Source organism: Zingiber officinale, chromosome 4B (genome assembly GCF_018446385.1).
Source record: "Zingiber officinale cultivar Zhangliang chromosome 4B, Zo_v1.1, whole genome shotgun sequence".
NCBI lineage: Eukaryota > Viridiplantae > Streptophyta > Magnoliopsida > Zingiberales > Zingiberaceae > Zingiber > Zingiber officinale.
Genome location: NC_055993.1, coordinates 139,458,654 through 139,482,092, shown reverse-complemented (window position 1 = coordinate 139,482,092; position 23,439 = coordinate 139,458,654). Strand labels below are relative to the sequence as shown.

The 23,439-nt window shown below is 35.0% G+C and overlaps 2 protein-coding genes across 13 annotated transcripts; both read right to left on the bottom strand.

Annotated features, from left to right (window-relative positions):
• Positions 1 to 491: 491 nt before the first annotated feature.
• LOC121977100 (protein SEMI-ROLLED LEAF 2-like) lies at positions 492 to 22,779 on the bottom strand. Of its 12 annotated transcripts, none has more exons than XM_042529620.1 (22): positions 17,085 to 17,694; positions 16,905 to 16,967; positions 16,765 to 16,833; positions 16,452 to 16,631; positions 15,549 to 15,623; positions 12,903 to 13,018; positions 11,690 to 11,804; positions 9,878 to 10,006; positions 9,276 to 9,323; positions 7,696 to 7,898; positions 7,352 to 7,548; positions 6,962 to 7,257; positions 6,709 to 6,852; positions 6,182 to 6,631; positions 5,922 to 6,071; positions 5,344 to 5,419; positions 2,953 to 3,074; positions 2,623 to 2,811; positions 2,361 to 2,501; positions 2,146 to 2,274; positions 980 to 1,177; positions 492 to 897 (listed from the first exon to the last, which is right to left on the bottom strand). In XM_042529620.1, exons 4-22 carry the CDS (start codon positions 16,584 to 16,586, stop codon positions 754 to 756), a joined length of 3,057 nt encoding a protein of 1,018 aa, XP_042385554.1. In that variant the 5' UTR covers positions 16,587 to 16,631; positions 16,765 to 16,833; positions 16,905 to 16,967; positions 17,085 to 17,694; the 3' UTR covers positions 492 to 753. The 12 variants fall into 12 exon arrangements, with proteins under 12 accessions (XP_042385554.1, XP_042385555.1, XP_042385551.1 ...); XM_042529621.1 differs by having other exon boundaries at positions 16,452 to 16,603; XM_042529617.1 differs by having other exon boundaries at positions 16,905 to 17,694.
• LOC121978761 lies at positions 22,378 to 22,752 on the bottom strand. The gene has a single exon (XM_042531058.1). The coding sequence runs from the start codon at positions 22,750 to 22,752 to the stop codon at positions 22,378 to 22,380; it is 375 nt and encodes a 124-aa protein (XP_042386992.1).
• Positions 22,780 to 23,439: the final 660 nt, after the last annotated feature.

Sequence of the window (23,439 nt, the reverse complement as noted above, 5' to 3'; positions counted from 1 at the left end):
GTGGTCAGCTCAATCCTCCTAGTCGTAGAAATATCTGAGAGACAGATTGGTAGGAATCTTGTGAAGAATCTTGCTAAGGGTTTGGACCACGTCAGAAAAGACAAGTGGATGATGAGGAACCCTACTTTTGCTTTGCGAAATGGCATGTAGCTGATCACTTGGTCTGCTGCCCAGAGGCCAAAAGCCACTGCTGAAAGCTCAGCAGACTGCAGTGCAGTGAGAGACCATAACTTGGATCTGACGGAGGTGCTGAGATGAGCGAATCCTCTTTTACCATCATCTCGCAACTGAGAACAAGCCAGTATAAATGTGTTTTGACTTTAGAGTGTCATTCTTGCTTGTTCTAGGTTTGGTATGTACCAGTGTTGTTGAACCTGAGCCGCAAGGGTGAGCACACTCAGTTGTGAACAGACACTTATCATATTGCTAAAGGTTAACAAGGTCTCAGAACCACTTCTCATTGGTGTCAAATACAATGCATAAAAGGATCCTTGAAGATCAAAATAGCTGTGCTTATAAATTAAGAACATGGAGATGAGCACCTTTTGAAACATCGTGTGGCGTATATATAATACTGTCCTTTATATTGGATTAAAGAAGAAACAAAACACTTTGCCTACCAGTTCCTCTTGCTTACAATTGCGCGTTGGAAAAAAAATATTACTTGATAAAAGAAGAAATGGAAGAAAATATAGACACTTCTATACTGCGCATTATTAGATTTATCGGGTGTAAACTGATCCTGGTTCAGATTCAACAGCCAGCAGCTTTCAAGAATTTGTCGTATGGACTTGCAGGTGGTAGCCTGAAGGACTGCTCAGACTCACTCAACACGAAGTTATTATGTTCTTGCTCCTTGTTAACTGATCTTATTACTGATGCTGGAGAATGCAGAATCTGCGACAAGATGTAGAGGGTGTCAATTGCAATTACTCACTTGAAGAAAGATGGTTCTGAACATGTATGTACAGAGACTTGCCTGGTTTGTATTCACTGCATTTATGATTTTCTCTTCTGGCATGACTCTCCAGTCAGCTTGTTGTTGCTTGAAGCTCTGAAGCACAGACAGCTTTTCTTGCTTTCCATTCATAAGGGCTTCGCATTGGCTTTTCATCTGGTCGTATGGTACTGGAACTATTGGCGTCAAACTAGCAACTTGCCATGCTGTCTCGTTAACCTGCAAGGAGATTTGGATTGCATTTCATGAGACAAAAAGTATACATGTAACATCACAAATGTGAGAATATTATTTGATAATCTGTAAGGTTGGTGCCAAGAGTTTGAGTGGTTCCTAAACAAGAAAGCAGACAATTTGAAATCACTTGTAATTCTTCCAAAGCTTTAAACAAAAACTACAGCACTATCCTTTACAGATTATCAGGTAATATCATGAACCTAATTGATATCATTGAGTAAATATAATTTAGTGCAAGAACTAAAACATAAGAGAAAAACGGGTAAACAGTTCTACCAAAGCCTAAGAATCAAGCTTAGATCCTTTTATTTTCATATATTCCTTTGTTAGTTATGTAATAAAATAAATAAAATTAACAGTTCTACATTAATTTCCAGAAATTTTTATTCTCTCTCAATCTGGGTTTTCCCAAAGTGTCATGATAGGACTATATAAGAGGGGAAAAAACAAAATCATGCATGCAGTTCATCTGAAATTCACACAATATTTTAGCTATCAAAATCTTGATGACCTGAGTTTGAGGAGTATCTTCATTATGTGCGATAATCTATAACCCAAAATTTGATCAATCAAACAAAAATAAATCATTTATCAGAGTGTTTTTTGGTTTGTAAGCTAGGAAAACTTTGCATATATAGCTAAGTGAGTATATTAATTAGTGTCTTTGTTAGTGTTATTGGCTTATTGTATTAAACCTTAAAGTATAGCAATCTTTTTATTGTTATTCCAATCAATAAAGTAGTTTTTAATTAATTTTTGAATGATATATCTTTATTTTCGAATTTTAGTTTACAATGGAGGCAACTCCAAATCAAAACCACATGATTTTGGATTAGACTTTCCAACCTGAAATATGTTAGTTTGGCCTTTGATTTTATTACCAAACTGATAAACTTAACTGCCTAAGCTACCGTAAGATGTTTGTCCTGGATTTCAAAGGTAATACATACCGACTCAATCAATTGGTTGACATTCAAGAGATCAAAATTATTTGTAGACTCTGACATTTTCCCATCTGATTGACTTCTGAATGCTTCTGAAAATGTGTCCACATCCTCCAAAAGCATAGGAGTCATGACCTGCAAATAAAAGAATAAAACTAGGAAGATATCATTTATGAGAAAGTTGATTTTAACTGACAACTGAATAACAATAAAAATAGTACCTCTTCATAAGATTGACTTCCGTTCTGCAAAAGAGGCGAAGATGGATAAGGTGTCTCCATGAATAAAGGTGCACCAGTTGGAAGGGTATCATCTGGCGAAAATTCTTGCAAGATCTGCTCTCTTATGGATACGAGTTTTTCCTGGGATTTCATTGACAAAGCATTTAACAATTAGCCACAATAAAATGATCGAAAAGAAAAAAAAATCAGGAAGGTGGAATTAGCTAAAAAAATTAAAGCATGGGCATGCAAATAAATTTACCTTTGGTAGACTCACAAATCTCTTTGTTAACTGTGAAATGACAGTCTCTTTTAGTTGTGTATCATCATTTTCAACTTTCTCAAGGAACTCCATTGCAGCAATATCATCTTCTTCAGAACCATAAATGTAACTGCAAGATTCTGTTTCTTGCAACCTACTATCTTCACTTAGACAAAGATGAGGATCAGCCTGTAAAACAATTGCCCACATCAGGGCCTTATAATAAAGGACTACTTAATACAAAATTAGGATATATATATATATATATATATATATATATATATATATATATATATAAATAAAGTGAAAAAACATTCTGAAATGTCTAACCATTGTGCCCATCTTAATTGCAGTAATCACTTCAGGAAGATCACTGACCCTCGCTGAAATTATAAGCATTGACGATGCCAAGGTATACAAACATCTTCTACGTGAAGGTTCCAAAGAGTCTGCTTTACTCATGATATTTTAGAACAAAATGAAATTTTCAAGGCACACTGATGGCATAATATTGAAATCCCTTAGAAAATCCATTTAAACATTTAATTGAATAATACTTCAGAAGTAACTTGCATTTACAGACAAGCAAGGAAGAACAAAGGAAGATTTGTCTTTTAAAAATTACAATTACTCCACTGAAATTTTAAACTGCCTTAGAATAAAGTTTATGTATCCTATTCTCCATGTCTACGACAACCCAAGGCTAGAAACAAACAATGTTGGCTGGCTAGTTAAGTTTTTTTTATTCAGAAGGGAACCAATTCGAATAAAATTAAAGGGAAATTGCTAAATCTAGGATGAAGTTTCAATACTCTAGTGTGAAATTTCAATTTTAATTTTAACAAATCTATTAACATATTTTCAATTCCATAACAAATATAACATATTGTCAATTTAATCACTACATAATATGTTTTAAAATTAATTAACATATTAGCATATGATTTATTTTACCATTATGGTAAAAAAAACATTATAGCCAAAATAATAATATTTTAAAAAAACATCTTGTAAAAATGTCATGTAACTTACATTTAACATTATTGCAAGAATTTTTAAACAGTAAAGATATTAAAATGTTAGTTATTTGATTTAGAATGTTCTTTTTTTACAATCATTTAAATAAGTCATATACTAATATGTTAACTAATTTTAAGAAATTTAAAACATATTATCTATTTTGTTAAATTGTTAATATCCTAGATTTGTTATAAAATTGAAAGTATGCATAAGTCTGTTAAAAATTGAAAGTTCATTCTAGATTTGTTTAATTATCAAAAATTCGTGCTAAATTTATCAATTAATCCTAAAATAAACCTCTTTGGAGAATTAGACTACAGAATTATTAAACTCACTTCTTAGATCAGATTTAGCCTACTTTGCTTGAATCTTAATTAGATTGAAAATGTTGTAAAACCTATAAATATGGTCCTAGAGATTGACAGTTAGTTTGCAGTCCTACAGTTTATTAGCAAAGTTCTCTTTGATTCTCTAAAAATTGCCACCAGAAGCACAAGATCTTATTGTGAGATCATCAAGGTAAATCATCACATCACCTCACCTCCCCTCTCTTCCTATTCCCCAATACCTGAGCTACCAAATATAAAGTGTTTTCTACCTATTATTGGTAGTATTATTTTACTCGAATCTATTTAATAGGTATATAAACTCGTTTAATGAGTATTCACTAATATTTGTCCTAGTGTCCTCCATGGCATATATATGTTTCACAAACGTATAAGTATAAACTGCCATATCCAGAGATGTGATCTTATCTTAATCACATATGCTAGTGGCGGAGACGACGCTACATGTATTATGATTTGAGGGTCATTCTCGGGTGGGAGTAACTTCAATTTCTATGCCCACTTATCATTTTGGGCGTGATTAGATGTGATCTCTATTTAAAAATGAACATTAGCTATATCGCCAAGTATTTGAGTTTACCTATAATATATCAAATCAACCGATCAACACACTCTATTTAGATAAATCAATGGCCATTGCTTAACAATTAAAATAATTATCCTAAGCAATCCATAATTCTATATGAAAAGAATTTGAAGGTAAAATTACACATAACACAAAACATATACCATATAATAATGAATGTTAACAACCCATCATAATTCATGTAAGAAAATATATATACCAACTTAAACAGCACAAAAAAATATGCTTCTTGTTTATCTTTTCAGTAAAATTATGTTAATCAAGTCATATTAACAATGGTGTAATTCTATCTATGCAATTACTTACAAAGCTTTCTAAAACAATGCTATCTTGGACGAAATTATCTTTCAGTTTCAAAATTTGATCTTTAGAACTTCAAAACCATTAATCGCCATTGAATCACATCTCCAATGAAACATAGGTTTACAATTAGAACTAGAATATATTTAAGAACAACAATAAATATACATATGGAAAAATACGATTGCAACAAATGAACTATTGTTGATATTGTACAAAATTTTCTATTCTAATATACCAAGGTGATATTGTACTCAACTTGGAACATGAGTTAAACCTAAAAAACACTAGCAACTGATTACTGAATATATTAGCAAGAGGAACATAGCACACAAAATTAAACTTCCAACTTGGAATCATGTAAAATAAAATTGGTCTGTTATGAACTTTTCATGATTTTCACATTGAAAACTATTCATATCTGAGTGATCAAGGAATAAAAAGTAGCATGATGATCAAGGAACTCACTTCTATTATCTAGAGAAATCCTCCTCAATGAGAATGCTAATTGAAAACACCGAACCAGGGCCACATGACTAGAGTTCTGGAAGAGTATATAAAGTGTCAATCAACATTGAAAAGCAAAAAATTGTAGCATTGCTGCTAAAGGGCAGGATATTCACAATCAAAGAGTACAACAGGAAGCAATATGCATGGAAAATTTAATGGGTCATGGTCGAAAACACTAATGCATGCAACATGAATGCACAAGATGTTTTATTATAAATCAATAAATGAGCCACTTTCCTAACATCTAAATTTTTTTGCTCTAATTGATTATCATATTAGCACTGTCACATGTGGTATTCTGAATCTTCACTGTATTTATCTTAACATCCATTAGGAGACCATTAGTTAGTCTGTAAGTCTTGGTTTTTACTTTGTTGTAATCGGGTGTATAGTTACAGCCAGTTCCATTTGACTATGATGAAGATAGGACATATTGTGACTTCTTGATCTTTTGAGAGAAATGGTTACCATTTGAAATCTTCAATAATATGGAAAAGAAAACTACACAAAAGTAAGTAATATGTCCAAAAAGGTACCTTTGTTCGAGAAACTAATAAAATTAGACTGCATGTGTGAGCCAATGCCTCAAAATTTGCAGGCACATTTTCTGGTGATATGGCTTGGACCCATATTGATGAGAGTAAAAGACCCAACTGGTGACTACTCAATCGCATAAGTATCAGATCCTACGCAATCAAATGAAAAGGGCAGATTAGAAAAGAAAATTCAACAGTTATGGGAATATCACTCCAATCGGTAGTTGTAAAATATCTCGTTCAATGACCGAAAGAATTACAGTGCCTACTTCCTCTTCAAGTCTGCCAACATCTTTCCCCTCACTTGATTCATCAAGATGAGGAAACACCATGCTCTGACTTTTGCTCTGGAAAGAGTCAACTCTGTATTGACCAGAGCTTGCATCAGAGTTTTTCATTTGACCATCTGTGCCCTTTTCCGTGGCCTTATCTTTTTCCCTTACATTTACTAGGGATCCATTGGCATTGGATCCCTTGAGTCTGAGCTTTTCCAAAATGATTCTTGAGGAGGCATAACCTGAGAGTGCTACCAAATGTGTTCCTTCTGGATCATATCCATTGAAAGAAAGTGGAATACCAGGAGTTGACCAAGGACAAATAATTGTGGGCATAAGAATAGCAGAAAAGATCCGATGAGAACCAACTCTTATGTAAGGATCAGGATGTGCCATTGCTAGGAGAAGCTGGTGAAATAGTGCTTCTGGAAAAGCCTGCAATGCATGGATAAGTGATGCACCTGAATTTGCAATTACATCAGAAATATAAAGAGAATATAAGACAGCGTTACCTTCTTTTGATATGACAAGTTTGGGATGGAGGCAACTAGCTGAGAAGTTCGATAGACAGAAGAAACTGTTGCTCTGGCAAACGTAGTAGGAACATTTTCTAGTAGAACAGCGATCATGTCAATGACAGGTCCAACATCTCCAACCTGTTAATCAATATCAAAAAAATCAAGAAAGTGAGCGAAGCTCCAGTTGCTAACGATAGTTGTAATGTTCAAAAAGCTAGTTTGAAGTCTGTGTTGAAAACTGAAGGACCTTATTGGCTAATTTTCCAATACATTCTTCCATAGCAAAATGGAGGACAGAGTTCCATCTTTCAGCATCCTCATCACCGAGACTTGATGCTTCAATTGAAAATTGTAAGCATTTTCGCAAATGCCTTATCAAATCACTAATAGAAGTGATGACAGATAGTGAAGCTTGGAGCTTGGCCTGCGATGTAAGATGAGCAGCAACATTGACGATATTGACCTGCATGATAATCTGCTTGCCTATATTCTTATGATCTAAGTGCTTTATTAGTGTAGATATCAACATATCATTGTTCTGTCCTGAAAGTAGACAGAGGCTATGTTTATCCATCAGTCTAGCAGAAGCTGAGATTAAAAAAAACATGAAGACAAAGGAAATGATAATAGAAAGTACCTGAATTCTCCATTAGAAGTTGCAATTCAGATAGAACAGAACAAGCAATTCCCTTCACTGGGGACCAGTGCTTTCCACTGTCAAGTTTACGAAACAAAGGCTCTAAAACTCGTCTTACAGTGGTTGCTTCTTCAGCAAGTTTAGCCATATTCTGCAAGCAAACTTTTGACCAGTGCGCAGGGCATTTCGTCAAGTCCCTGGTTAACAATGTAGATGTTAACTGAAAGAAACTAGATAAAATGTAAAAGGAAAATTAATACACAACAGTGAAGTTCTTGCACTGAAAATTAAGAAACAAGATAAATAGTTAAAGAAAAAAAATACATCAACAATGAAATTCTTACACTGTGGCATCAAATTCCACGTTCATGATCTGATGTACTGTCTGAACCTTCTTCCAGGAGTCTTGGAAGGATGAAACATTATCTTCTACCCTAACAACTTCATCTACGCATTTATTATGATCATCAGTTGACTGGAAATCATGCTTATTATTGTCAAAACCAATTTGATGAACCTCATAATTATTCAACATCACTTCAACAATCTGTTTCCAGTAGAAGAAAAAAATCAAACATTTTTCTATAAAGGAAACTACTAAACACAGAAGCCATGTGAGAGAATATAAACTGAGACAAAAAAATGTATATGAATATAAAAAAGTTAACTAACCCGATTTCACAATCTATATGAGATGTAACGGGGCCAAAAAATGACTTCATAAATCAATCAAGTAAAATATACATATAAATCTGCCTCTTTGGCACAGTGTATTGGGTCTATTTCAGGTAGACTGCCAGCTGTTTAGTTAGCCATACCTTGTTATGTTGCCTAATGTAGAACATATCATTTGTTTAAGTGGGAGAACTACAAAATGCACGACAAACTTGGAAAATTTTGCCAAGTTATTGGTCTTCACTTTAGTATGACTAGGCAAACTTTTAAAGGTAAGATTTCTAGGCACAAAGTTTAAACACGAAAATAACTACTTTGGGTTCAGAAATAGGATTGGGAATTGACCACGTCAAAAACACAGGATGACACCTTGAATGCTGATTAGCCTTTTTATTTTAGCACAACTTGCAAAGGCAAATGGTCACCAAATTTTCCACTAAGAATATCTAGCCAATCATGTGACTTCAGAAGCAATCTATCATATTGGATTTCTCTCTTGATGCTGAGTTATGCAATGATTAGATAGACAATTTTCAACTATAAAGAGGATTTTGTTTGAACAACATTGGACCAAATTCTGTGATGGAGACAATGAAAATGAGTTTCATGCATTTGCCATGATTCTAAAATATGTTTCTTAAAATGTGACTTTGACACTTCATAAGCAAATCTCAAGTGAATATGAATTAGTGATGACACAGATGTAGGATCATCCTTCAGCTACTGTCAAAGAACTGTAACAAATGGTTTGTGTACTAGGATGAATTGGAATTGTCCGAATTGTCAAGGTAGGGAAGCCATTCCTATAATTAACCTTGCTGATAATTTCTTTAGGTGATCACCCAAAGTTTAAATGCATGCAGACCTTGTAGATATAATTTATTGATCCAAGAAGACAACTTTCTTCAGAATTTTGAGAAGGGATATTCCTTTGTCTTTCATACTTCAAAAAAATGAAAATAAAGTTCCATCTCAAATTCAACAGCAAATAAAAATAAGAAAGCATTCATGTTCTACCTATTTGAACAAGCAAACACAATTTGATACAAAAATATGTCCAATACAATGAAGTGAACTGTACATAACATAAGACTCTTTGCTGGTAAGAGAGCTGATAAATTAAAAAGAATTTTCAATCAAATATCTTTAGAAACAATATCTTAATTTATAAACTTGGATGTAATAAGCTTGTTAAGATATTGAGAAATCAGAAAATTACACAATGAACAGTTTGAAAAACTAAACTTACATCATCCAAATTCATTGAGATATGTGAGTATTGACCCATGAAAACCACCTGTAGTCAAGGGATAAATCAGTATCTTCGTAAGGAAAGAGATCAGAGATGAATAAGTTTGATTTTCAATAATTGAAGACCAACGTATCTATTATAAATAATGAACAAAAGATTCATCTCATTCCAGTTCATGGAGTTAGTGAAACCAAGAGTTCCACAAAGTAATTTGGATTTGGAATATATTACAGTGGGTTCTCCAACATCCTAGAATAATTTTATCATGTAAAATTACTACCGGCAACAGGGAGCATGTATCAAAACACATCTGGTCATTGCAACAGTCAAATGTCAAACCTTTTCAGCCATTTTTTTCCAACGGAAAGGGATTTTCAAGAAGATAGTAAACTCAACGCCCTAGCTAAATTTTGATGATTTTTTGCTCAGATACGCGGTTACAAGAGCTACTAGGCCATGATAACTGAATATAAATTATAAAATAGCTTAGTACAAAACTGACATTAGAAGGTGATAATATAGATTAAAAATTTTGAATTGAACACTGTGGATACCAGAGTATAGAAAAATAAACACTTGCAGATCATAGAATAGAATACCATGGAAGCAAGAGCTTGCAGGCCTGCTGAACGCAAAAACAGTCCCCTATCATCTTCCCCTACTTCTCGACCAAGTTCACAAAGTTTGGGTATGAGGCCTTCTACATTGAACATGTATGTGCTATCCACCTTGTACAATGCATATCATAAAAGAAGAATTAAGTGCACAAGCTGATGACTGATCAAAAATTAATTTGACTGGATAGTAAGAAACCTATGCAAACTCAGCTAATACTTCTAAAAGTCTAAGAAGTTCTGTAGTTAGCACTTGGTCACAGGTAATAGATAAACATTTTTTAAACCATCAGTACCCAACTAGGAGTATTGAAAATCATGCCAGAAACCAACATCTTGTGACAGATATACTAAGAAAAAAAACAGGATTACTAGCGGACCTGCGCAGGCCAATAGTGGCATCACTGGCATGACTAAGTAGGGAAGGTGGGAAAGCAAGGTTTATTACGGGGAGTGCCTTATGACACAGCTATGCAACAGGATAAGTTCCACTGAATCACTAGGAATCATGCAAATAGATAGGTTAGACTCGTCCTCAATATTAAACTCCATCTCTACAAGTCAGATGCAAATTATATCCATGCTGCTTTATTTTCTGACATTAATGATAAGATGAGTGGATTTAATTAACAGTCAGGATGGCCAAATGTCCCCATTAAACATAAAATATTTAATTATTGGTAACTCAAATTATCCTACTATCATAAAACTATTTATTTAATTGTCTATAAGACCATTATGGCATCTTCCACCCATGCGCTATTCAACTGCCCAAGGCTAGTAGTCACCCGTGATTTACCTCTTCCATGTTGGCTTAGGGACGGGCTGACGGAGACGCTGGGGCAAGTGAATTGCCTTTTGCCGCCATTATGGCATCTTCCAAGAATTTATTGTTGAGAATTTGTTGTTTTCTAATTCAACTTTTTATTGTAGAAATAAATTTTAGCATAGAAATTAAATTTGTAAAATTCACTCATCTTTTAAACTTAATTACCCAAAATATTGAATCACTTGACAAAGACAATTAATTGCTATACAAACGGATATGAACACCCATATCCCAACTAAGAAAAAGCTCAATTCCATAGAAAAGGGACCAAGATAAGACATTTCACTTGAAAAGATCAAACTTCAGTCACTTAGAAATATATAACATCTCAATTAATGACATTTTTCCTGAAGTGTCCGTTCCTGCCCTTGCTGCAACTTGGGGAAAAGAAACAAGTCATACTGGTAGTTATGGAGTAATCATAAGCTAAAATAATGAAATAAAAAAATGCTTCGAACATTTAGAGTCCAATTGACTTTTGACATAGCAGCTCACACTTCAATGCATGCTAAATATAAGTAAACAAAAGCGCAAATTTCAGTTGAAGGGTTTCCTGATTGCTTCCAAGTAATCACAAGAAAGCAATGATATCCTAATAGTATAGCTTCCAACACTTACAAGTTAGAATCCACCAGTTTAAGGAATTCATTACTTTTCTTACATTTGGGACAATGGAACACATGGAAGATGACATCGGTTAGTAGGATTGAATTTTTATCATGATTTTCAATACATGCCAGCTAATTCGTGCCACAGACACGGACTAACTTTTGGCTTTGACCTGCAGGCAAAAGAGGGCATTGCATGAAACTATGAAATGCCTATCAGCACTACCCTACACTATGAGATATCAACCCAAGAACACTATTTAATATTTGTGATAGCTGAATACAGAAACATATTCTTCATAACAGCATGTTAAGAAATAAAAACATACAGAAGAGCATAAAAACCCCTGAACAACTTACCTGATTGTTAAGAAAATCAATAAGTGTAAGACAACCAAGAGCACGCATATCGTCTTGTCGTGTTTGTTCAAGTAATATTTGCACAATGCTCAACAAGCTAGCTGCATACAATGGCCTGGATGAACTCATAATTATAAGAATTAGAAGATAAATGCAAACAAATATTAAAAATTCTTCACTTTATTATAAGAACTAGATATATTTCCAATGAGTATCTCAACTTGAGAAAGTTAAAGTGCTTTAAGTTCTTGCATAAAAATGCATCAATATACTGACTTCACAATGTTAGGAAACATGTTCCTCTTGGATAAAATCTTGACTAATTGAGTAGTCAAGAGACCTAGCACATAATTTCCAAACTCAAAAGAGGAACAATCATGACCTTAGAGATCAGTATAATATATTTTAAATATATATGCATCAAACTCACACAATGTGTAATTTACTGACAACTCCTATGTGGTAAAGTTGAATAAGGCAAAAATAAGAAGTAGTGCATCGAATTTTTGTCAGACAGATGGACGTTAGTTTATGAGCACCAATACTAAACTGTGAAGATATAACATGTTATCAAAATGAAATGGATTGGAACAAAATGTATAAGCAATATAGACAAGTTTATGACTTTCTCAGACTTCTTCAAGTGTTAGGTCTGTGCTAATTATCATCTTACTCGGAGATAGAGCATTCAAGAAAAAATAGGGCTGTCACCACATTACTAATAAGTATCAATAAGATATATTTCACCAAATAACTATTCAGTATCACTAAGACATATTTCAGAATGTCATGAACACCAAAGAAATCATTGAAGGATACTGTAGTAAATCCATCATGATTATGCCTCATACAATGTGAGTCACATCTTGCAATATTTCTATGGCGTCCATGCATAAAACAACACCAGAGGGTGTTGAATGTTTTGGTCAACAACCTAAAGAGGAAATGTGTTTGCACAAGTTTTTTTTCAGATTTCACATCAAAAAGAACATATCAAGCAGATCTACCAACACACGCACAATCAGCAGCTTAGTGTTGGACATAAGCAAAGAAAAATAAATTTGGCGAGTTAAAACAAGGTTGATTAAACAAGTGGAAACAGATGAACACATAATAAATAACACTACCAAGTGCAGAATTTTAAACAAAGAGAAGTTAATTAGAAAAACATACATTGTTGTGATATTCTAAGAAAAATGTACTATACACTCACATTTGCTCCTTACATGATGCTAATAATTTCCTATAAACACATGGGACCACTTTTGCAAAAGAAAAACGCTCATTTCTCAATTCTTTATAAAACCTCTGCTCCAAGTAGTCAGTGATCTACAGATAAAATAAATATGGGTTACAGGATAAATTTGTCTATTAATCTGTACAGGAAAGGTAAATACAATAAACTAAGCTTCTATTTAATGAACTTGATGAACAAATTTATATTCCATCTAGATAATGACTTGGGCAGATAACCAGCGAAATTACAAATAGATCTTAAAACAAGTCTTCTGAAGTGGTTACTAACACTTGAACAGAAGTAACCAGAGCTTTTTCTAATTCAACAGAAACTCAGTTGCGACTCATTGTATGAAGGTGTAGAAAGTAAACACTATACCCACCAGTCTGGTATACAGATACACAAGGAAAAAAGTTGTCAATATATGTAGAGAAATCCAGTCAGAAGCTCTACCAGAATCGAATTTAGAGGTACTTCATTAGATGCAAGAAAAAAATTCAACAAGCATACATATATATAGTCCAATGACCAAACGTATTCATGTCATTCCTGCTATAATGTTAAATGTGTTATTTTACAAGAGACATTGAAGATTCTTGGTGTTCTTTCTTTGTATGGGTTTAGTATTATCCATCTCGAGCTCCCACCAGATTCTAAGATATTGACATCTTCTTCTTTTTTTCTTCATTTTGTTCTGTCTAATTCAAATACCATTAACAGCATACAACATCAAAATACACATAACTTGGTGTGATGTGCACTTGTACAAGCTCATATTTGCAATAGCATTGAAGGATTGAACACCCGGAAATGTACTCACATATCAAAGACAAACTAGAAAAAAAATGTCTCACCGTTACATTTGTTATATCATACAAGATAATCAATTTAGACAAATGATTGACACATTACAAAAATTCATTGGAAAAGAGGTGGGAGCACAATCTGTTAGTCTAGTGACTCTGGTTTCGCAATTCTGATTTAATAATTAAGTATATTTCTCCTCCATCATTCCCCAATACAGTCATTTTACATCAGCTCTCTGTTTCCTGATGAGCTCCACCCTTCTTTTTCCTCCGTTAAACATAACATTGTCATGTATTATGACTTAATTTATTGGAGATACCAGTTATCAGATCAAAGTAAAAGAAGATTTTTAAAGGGTAACGCTGTTTTTTATTTGCCAATGTAAGCATATGTAAAAGAAATTTGTCAGATTGAATTTTTTAAATAATTTTTTATATATTTTGTTTGTTAAGAATACAAAAAATATAGATTGTCATTTCCAAACAATTTGAGCTATTAAGTTTACAAGAGCTTTTCAAATTTAACATGGTATCAAAGGAGGCAATCCTATGTCAGAATGATGCAAGTTTCTGTAATTTCAAAAATATCAATCAAGTCCATGCGTGATTGGATGAGTCCAGTCCACCCACCACCCACCACCCACCACCCACCAACATGTGAAGGAGTGTTAAGTGAAACAGTTGAAGCCTTTCCTAATTATGATAGTCCAATTGAACATAGCATGACTAATGACCAAAATAAATGACAAAAAAGATATTAAATGAACGTTGCTCAACTACAAATAGTAGACAGAATCACATAATGACATCACAAATGATAAATTCATAAGATGACTGATGACCTATGACAATGGCACCAATTGCACACATTGGCATAGGGTGAATGTCTGATGCTAAAAGGGTATGAGCATTGATAAAATTGCATCTTGACCAGTCTCAGACTTTCTAATATACAAATGTAGCAATTTATACATTCTCATAAAATAGCACAGCGTCAGCCTCATCAGCATGGAACTGTAAGACAACAACATATACTTCGAAGGAATCGATATTATCGTATCTTTGTCTGCCTTCCATATTAACATCAAAAGCATAGATCACTTTGTTGTTCTGTATCAATGAGCTCTTAAGAAGTAGTAATCATATACTAATCCAATTTCTATTTTTAGTATCATTTCTCTCCATTATCAATGTCTAGCTAAAATTGATGTTCAAGTTGAATGATGGTTATGCTGATCCAGAATAGTGGATATTTGATATGCAGCTTATGTGCAGAATCCCATGATGTCTAAGTAAGCAGTCACAATGCTACAAACCAATTGTCATAAACAATGGGAACAAATGTTTAAGGAAGAGGAAATAATTCAGGTATAAAAACATGCATAGCATGACAAAAAAACATTTGGAAGTAGAACATGACAGAATTTCATGAAGAATCTCAACATCAAAATAATTTGAAGTATTGTGTTTCTTGCTGCACATATTAAGGCTGATGGTGTTGTCATTGATACCATATCTTAAAATTCCTTCCATAACAAGTTATGGAAAACACAAGATAGGAGGAGCTTAAGGTAAAAACAAAAATAGCATAGAAGTGGAAGCTAAAAATATCATTCCCATAAAATTTCAAAAACATGTTTTAGTCCCAATTAATAGGTTTATGTCCAATTCACAAAGGATTATTTGATTTTATGCCATAAATTCAAACAATATCTATACAAAGAACAAACATATAATAAGTAAACAAGTATCAGAGGTCCAATATAACAAGGTGATTTAGCACATGTAGTAAAATGACAAAAATGATGCAAGATACCTTAGGGATACGTATTGGATTTTTTGAAGCATAATCACAAAGCTTGGCAATCATTCTGTCATTTGGTTCGCCATCCTGCAATATCACATAAATTGTTCTAAACAAACGAAACAAAATTACTTTCTTATGTTTGTTATGTATTTTATTCAAAACTATAACAAGTTGACAAGTTACCAGATATTTCATGTATAGTTAATAGTTGGAACCAAGATCAAAAGTACTCATAAATGGTGTATCACAAAACATAAAAGGTAATTCATGAAATAAAATGTTGTGTATCGTCTCTTCCAGATCTAATCTGACAAGTTCTTGCACACTGAGCTACCATTAATTTCCAAACATTTTTTTTATTGGATTCAGTTATCAGCAAATTAGTGATGTTAAACCTATTAATAAAGCACAATTCGGCCAACAATTAATTACTGAATTTGATCAATGTCGGTACTAGAATAGTACGATTGCATTTAATATACAAGAATATGTATTACTTGAGCAGCAGCATATCATTACTAAGAGCGTGCACGCACACACTGTGTTAGATAGAAAGTTTGTAGTTAAATAATCATTAGAATGAAGGGAAAAAACAACCAAGCCTTATTCCGCTAGGTGAGGTCGGCCCCAAATAAACCAATAAAAAAAATGTCTAGTCCTCTGTGAGACTACAATCATACTGATTAAGAATGATTTCATTGTTGCCAATTATTATTTACTGAAATATAATGTCTAGTCCAACAAAAACAGTTCGAAGGAAGCTAAAAGCTGAGATGGATCATTAACTAGTCTACGAACAAAAAAAATTTGAATGACATTAACTGTTGCTCATCCATCCGTCCAAATATCTAAGCCTCAACAGAAATAAAAAGAACATGAAAATTGTAGTTCCTGTGTAGGTGAAAGACTAACCAGAGAGCGAGGGAAGACATCCGTAAGGAGTTTCTTATACCGTTTAACAGGCTGCCGTGACCGTGCTCGCAAAGATGGGCAGAAGCAACAAAGCTTGCTGCATGCAGGCAACACGCGCCTCGACATGACCCCCATTTTCTGTCACGCCCCAACTACAGAGCATAACAAAATGCCAAGTATCTGCTCAATAAATTATCTTGTACGTTAGGCAAGAGACCAAAAGTATTAGGACAGTTTTTCATTGCATAACGAAGCTATCAACAAACGGTTACATATATACACATCAAAATCATATTTACAAGACAATTCTTACCCAAAATATTTTGCAAGAACTAGAGCACTCCACTCAAACCTATTCACTTGGTACATGCGCTCCTTTTATCTGAAAGAGATTATTAACCATATAATAAATATAAACCCGGTCGGGCTAAAATACCACATAAATAATAATACATTTAAGATTATCTTCTTTGACAGACTCGACGCAGGGAGGAACTTGGCTGGCGTCCTTCGCCACTGGCGGAAGAAACGACCCACGAAGAGAAACAGCAATTTACTACCCGAATCGGGATGCCAAGAATTCACGGTCACCGGCAAGAGAAGGAAGGAGGGAGATTGGAAGGAGAAACTCACTGCAGGCGAAGGATCGTCGCGAGAAGAAATATATACAGACAGGAAGGAGGAGGCCTAGCCGCCGGACTCGATCTCTCCGAAACCTCCTTCCTTTCAACGCGACGGAGACAACATTCTTCCCAAATCCAACGACGGCAACCTTCCAAAACGGCCGAGGCAGCCGATTCCCTTCCGATTCGGCAGAACCGCCGGATGCCAAATCGGGAGGGCGAGATTGAATACCCGACAACCTCCCAATACTGCTGCGGCTTTCCAACTCGAGGGAGGAAGACTGCCTTCCTTCCAGGGAGTGGTGACTATGACTGCGGCTCCCAATACGACGGCTAACCCTACAAATAGGGAGAGACGATAGGAATCAAGTGTCCTTGAACTAGAGGAGGAGGCGGCAAGAGATTTTGCGAATCAAGGAGCTCGCGCGAGATCTCCCGATCGCGAGGGAGAGCTGCCGACAACAGCTCGAACAGAGGAGGAGACGGTGCTGACAGGCACGCGAGATCCCGAAATCTGCGGGGGGAGAACGAGAACTCGCGAGCAGGCGTCGGTCTCGCGGAGAACAGCTGCAGAAAGGAGCCATAAACATAAGCCATCCCGATCAAACCGGGAAGACCAATTCAATTAAATAAATCCGGTTCAATCCGAACCACTCCGGTTAAGCCACTAAAGGAACATAGAACTGTTGTTTCAATAATTAGTTGTTTTGCAAAGCAATAACTAACAAACTCGAATTCAATTCCGATTCTTAATTACCCTGTTGAATTCGGCTTTTCGAAATAGTGGAATATATAATAATTCAACAAAAAAAAACAAGGTGCAATGATGCTTGTCTGTACGAGTGGAGCAACTTTCCAAGAATCTCGCATGATGCAATTGAAACTTCTGCCAATTGGTGTTTGTTTGTCACGACATTAGGCAGTGGCCAGCCTGGCCCAGGCAAACGGGTCAGTCCGTGCTAAGCCTGTATTATACACGAGCCTGTACTGAGTGCAAAGATCGCAGGCTTAAATTTTTAAGAAATATTTAGTTTTAAAAAAACAAGCAACACAGCACGATCTATGATCACCTCTAGCACAAATTAGTGCCATTGTATAATTTCTTCACATTAAAAATAGACTCATGAGCCTCTATTTTTAAATTTTTTTTATCATTATTGTTATTTATTATTTGATAAAAGATAACACTTTATAGGTAATCACTACAAGATCTGCATAAATTTAAGCTCGCCTTCTTGAATAGTTTGTTTTTGCTGCTTTTGTCTGGAATCTGTGTCAGACTGTCAGGTAGGGTTGTCTCACCTAATCAAAGCGGCGAAATGAAAATAATAATAATTCATAATTTCAAACAAAAAATCTTGAAGATAAAGAGTCTTCCTACTAATTCACCAACCGAATAATATGATTAACTCATGTTACATGAAGAGGCTGCAGCTTTCACATATAGACCGTGAATCACTCCCTTCTTCAAACTCCTTTGCCTTCAAACATCAAACACAGACCAATATGATTTAACTAGGTAACCTAGGTCAACTTGACCAATGAACCCAAGTCAATATTCAGATCAAGATACAGTTCGACCCATCGAATCATTGGTTTGATGATTTGAAACTCATCCAAATCAATTTCTAGTTTGATTCATGAAATTGTAATTCTAGCATTCGAGTAAATACTTCTAAGAAGGATAGACAAAATCATGTCAGTTAAATATTGAGAGTGAAAGTTCTATTTGCAACTAAAATCCAAGAATCTAACAACACTCAAATAATTACTGAGGAACCAAACATATGCAATGTGATCAACATGCAAAGCTTCTCAAATTTTATTACTTCTAAATTAAAGTTTCCTCGCTAAAGTTGTGTTTTGGACATAGAACAGAGATAGAAGATAGAGAATAAATTCGGAGTTCACTTGCCATGATAGTGCCAGCTTTGGGGGGATCATGTGCGTTGAGCATGGCGTATGAATGATGGTGTATGAATGATGAGCATCCATGTGGGAACAATGAGTACTATTAATTGATGCACCTAAGAGGAGGGTGGCTACTCTTTTTCCAGAGAAGCTACAGCATTTTCTACTTTTATAAGGTTCCAAAGTTTGATTTGCCAGCACAACTTCTTGGAAGGTTTGGAACAGATTGAACAACTTCCTGCAAAATTAAACACCGCTTAGTTGTCTGATCGAATCTGAACACTGAGATCCATTTTATGTTGATCAAGGTTTGAGTCACAGCACAAACACATCTAAGTCAGTGGCATACCTACCAATACACCAAAACAATTGTTTGCTCTGAGGAATCTCACTCGCTAAGCAGTTCTTTAATGGTGCCTTCGGTTCATCTAGTTTCAGTCCAAACAATGTTTTCCTTGTATTTACAGTTATAGGAGCCTGCTTGTGTTTGTACCATGTGTCTATACAAAATGGTAGCCAAAACACATTTCTTCAAAAAAAATCCCCCCTACAAATGTTTACATACTTGAAATCTAATTGACAAGAAGTTTGCTTCTTTGATGAGAATGGTCACTGAACCATAAATGGACACAGTAGAAGTCTTTTTGGCAAGTGGCAACATCATCTACACAAGCACATACAATAAATTCATATTCTTACCAGCCAATGCATACTGAATTACTTTTGGGTATGATCCATGATGGAATCAGCATGTCTGATGAACTCCAGAATGAATCAGATATCTCCTAGAGAACAGGTTTTCCAACTAATCAGATCTGTACAAAACCAATATCCTGCAATCTCCTAGCGAACAGGTTTACCTTTCAAAGCCTGAGTTTGGTCTGATTTGAATGGTAATTGGAGCCCAAGTGACGTCAATAAGTTCATTCCTGGAGCAGTGGTGGTGATGATTTTTTAAGGTGACTGAAATCCTCCAAATTAATGTGAAAATGGACTGACAAGGTTGGGCTTAATTTGTGTTATCAATGGTTGAGTTCTTAACAAGTGGCAGTGTCTATATAATGAATCATGAATGAGTCCATGGTTTTTAAAAGCATTCCATGCCAATCAGCATGTGAAACTTATCCTTCCATGCTACACAAGTTCGAGACACCAATACAGAGAGCAACCAGCCTTCCACAATGGAGCTTCCTCTAGCAACAGGGATGGAGTTTCCATGGGAGCCCATGAGAGCTAGGAGGATTCCACAAGTGTATGGGCTTGAGTGTCATTTCATGATAAGACATCCCCAATGGGACTTCAATAACAAGGTTAGCAAGGACAAGGAATTTTCTTCGTAGGCATAATTTCATCCTCTTCCAGCATTTTCTCCTCGCATCTTCTTCCCCATCTCCTATTCTTCCTTGATTCCTTCTTCCTTAGTGCTTCTGGCACTGCATGCTGACACACCTAGCATGACACCGACACAGAATCATTTCAGAGTTGGCCAAGCCTCAACTTTGAATGATCATTTCAGAGTTGGCCAAGCCTCAACTTTGAATGATATGTCTAATCTTGAAGTAATCTACCAATATTGTCATGAAAGTGAATACTGGATACTACTTATCAATCTAGCACATGCTCTGTTGTTCTTCCTTCTCTTTTGTGCAGCTCACAAGCCAGATAACACATTGATGATTGAACAACATTATATTGTTTTCCCTAGAAGTACAAGAATCAGCCTAATTCATCTAGCAAGCACAAACATCCAAACTTGTAGAATAGCTCAATGTTTTGTCAGGTATTCACTTTAACTTTGTAGTGCATGACCTCTAACCTCACTTGTGTGTATTCGAACTTGATCCATTTTTTATTACTATATAAGAAGAACATCATTGGATATACAGGTGTTCAAAGATCCCACCTTACCAGAGCCCAAGGAACTCCAAGATTCACGGTTTTATTGCAATATATTGAAACTTTACACCAACCTGACCTATACGTTAGTAAAAAATAGCCTATAAGGGTGCTCAAAGAACCCACCCTTCCTGACCCAAATACTCAGAGGTTCAGGATGTGATGTGTCTATTACTCAAGTATGAAATAGATGCAATCTTTTTACATAGTCTGCTTATCTTTTACAGTTGAAGTTTGTGTTTTATAATAGAAGGGTATGATGGATATGGCCTCTGTTGGGAAATGAAGAAAACAGTGCTTGGATTTGTCTTTCAATTAGAATATGCCACTTTCACTACTTTCATGTGACCAAATCACCTCTTCAATGTATCCTACATATTCCTTAACACATTAAAATACAGATCCTAATTAGTATATAGAGAAAACAACATTTTTCAAGGGAAACGTGTGTATCAGACCTAACAATTTTTAAAACAGCATAAATTTAGTTTGAAGTATACTAATGAAATGTTTCTACTGTCTCACACCACCACACCGATTAAATCATCTCATGATGCTGATGCAGCTCATCACTGATTTATACAATAAGATATTTTTATAATATGCACAAATAGGGAAATTTCTCTGAAGGTGAGTTTTGAACTCTAGATGAACAACTTTCAGGTCCTTACTAGGGTGGTAACATTGTCTAAAGTTGGATTTTGTTATTGTTGTCTTCTTTGTATTTTTTCCCCCTCATAATTTGATGCCAATACGGGAACTTTTTTATTGTTTACTCATCTTTTTCTCTGATGCATTCACTAGTACGTATTTACCTTTTATAAAAGCACATGTTCTACAACAGTATACTCACTGTATTTTTAATTTCAAATAGTGGAGTCGTGTCGTGCTGCATATAGGAAGCAGCCACAGTATTCTCAATATTAATCATGAATGAGTATACAAAACCAAGTGTCGACTCTAAGGTATCAGTCGAAGGATGAATTCATCGGAGAAAGAAATAAGCTAAAAGATGGATACTCTATCTCTTTGTTTTCTTAAAAAAGATGAAATAAGGATATTTGAAAATATAAATGAAGCATGCATCCTTGGTAATAACTCATCCAGCAAAATTGGAAAGAAATGTAATTATTTCTTGATCACAAGAGATTGATCCATCCTCTTCAATTACATTGAAGAAGCAAATGAAAGGATAAGTTTCTTATCATCCCTCTTTTCCATCCTTCTTCTTTTCTATATTTCCATCTCTTCAATTTACCATGAAACAAGACCTAAGAGTATAGCTATGGAGTTCAGAATCCTAGAAACAAACTCTCCACTACAGACAATTAACTATTCAAATATAGCTTCACAAAATTTTGTGAACTGGAATCTAATAGGCACAACATAACTGAAATAAAATTGCATTTTCCCCCCAAATTTGGTTCTTCAAATCCCAACCCACTTTAGCAAAAGAAAATAGAAATTCAAGAAGAAGTAACCAGAAAAGAGACTACCTAGGGGTAATGTAGTTTGTCGAATCCAGCGACGTGGACGCCGGCGCGTGCTACGGAACCAAGGAGAGAGGCAGCGGGGCGGCGGAAGTGCGCCGGTCGGGAGAGCTCCTCGCCGAGGTCGATCTCTACGGAGGACACGCCGAGGTCGCAGAGGCGGAGGGCTAGCTTCTCGCCGACCCGAGCGGCGACGCGGGCGTCCCAGGAGATCCGAGTGCGGGGGAAACGGCTGTTCCGGGCGTGATTCTGGACGAAAAACTCCGGCTCGTCGGAGGACGCCATGGCGACGATGGTGGAGGTCCGGGGAGAGGTGACCTCCACCGCAATCTTACGGCAGCTCACGATCAACCTCAGCAGATGCGGCGAGGGCAACCCCATCGAGACCTGAGAGTTCATTCCAGATAGTTCTACACCTTTAAAAACAGGGGAAAAGTTTAATTTACTTCTCATATTTTTCTTATATTTTAAAAACGTCGTCATAATTTCTAAACTAAATTCAATTTTTAATTTTATGGGTGGCCAATCGATTAAAACAGAACTGGTGGAATCCGATTAAACTAAAAACTAACCAATAGAAATTTGTTCGAACTAATCGAATTCATTGAGTTTTCCAAAAAAAAAAAAAATATCAAATAATTGAGTCGACAAATTAATTAAGATAGCCTATCAGTCCACGTGTTGTAGATGAACTGAAATAAATTTAGTGTTCGATTTTATATCTGTTTAATACATAAATCAATTAAATAAACATATTTATTCAATTAAATGAATAAATTTGGACATGTGTTCAATTTATTAATAAAATTTTTATCAACATATTAAATAAATAAATAAATAACGTTTCAAAATATATAAAAACTATCAAACTAAATAATTAAACTTAATAATCAATAAAATAAATTTAAATATAAAATTTTAAATAATTAAATAATTTTTAAATTGAGAACTCGATACTACCAAAATGAATCTAACTTAAGCTCATAATAAAAATTATGTCAAATTTGAACAATTATTTTAACTGCTTAGTTCATTTTAGATTTGATTCAATTACCTTAACAAATAAGT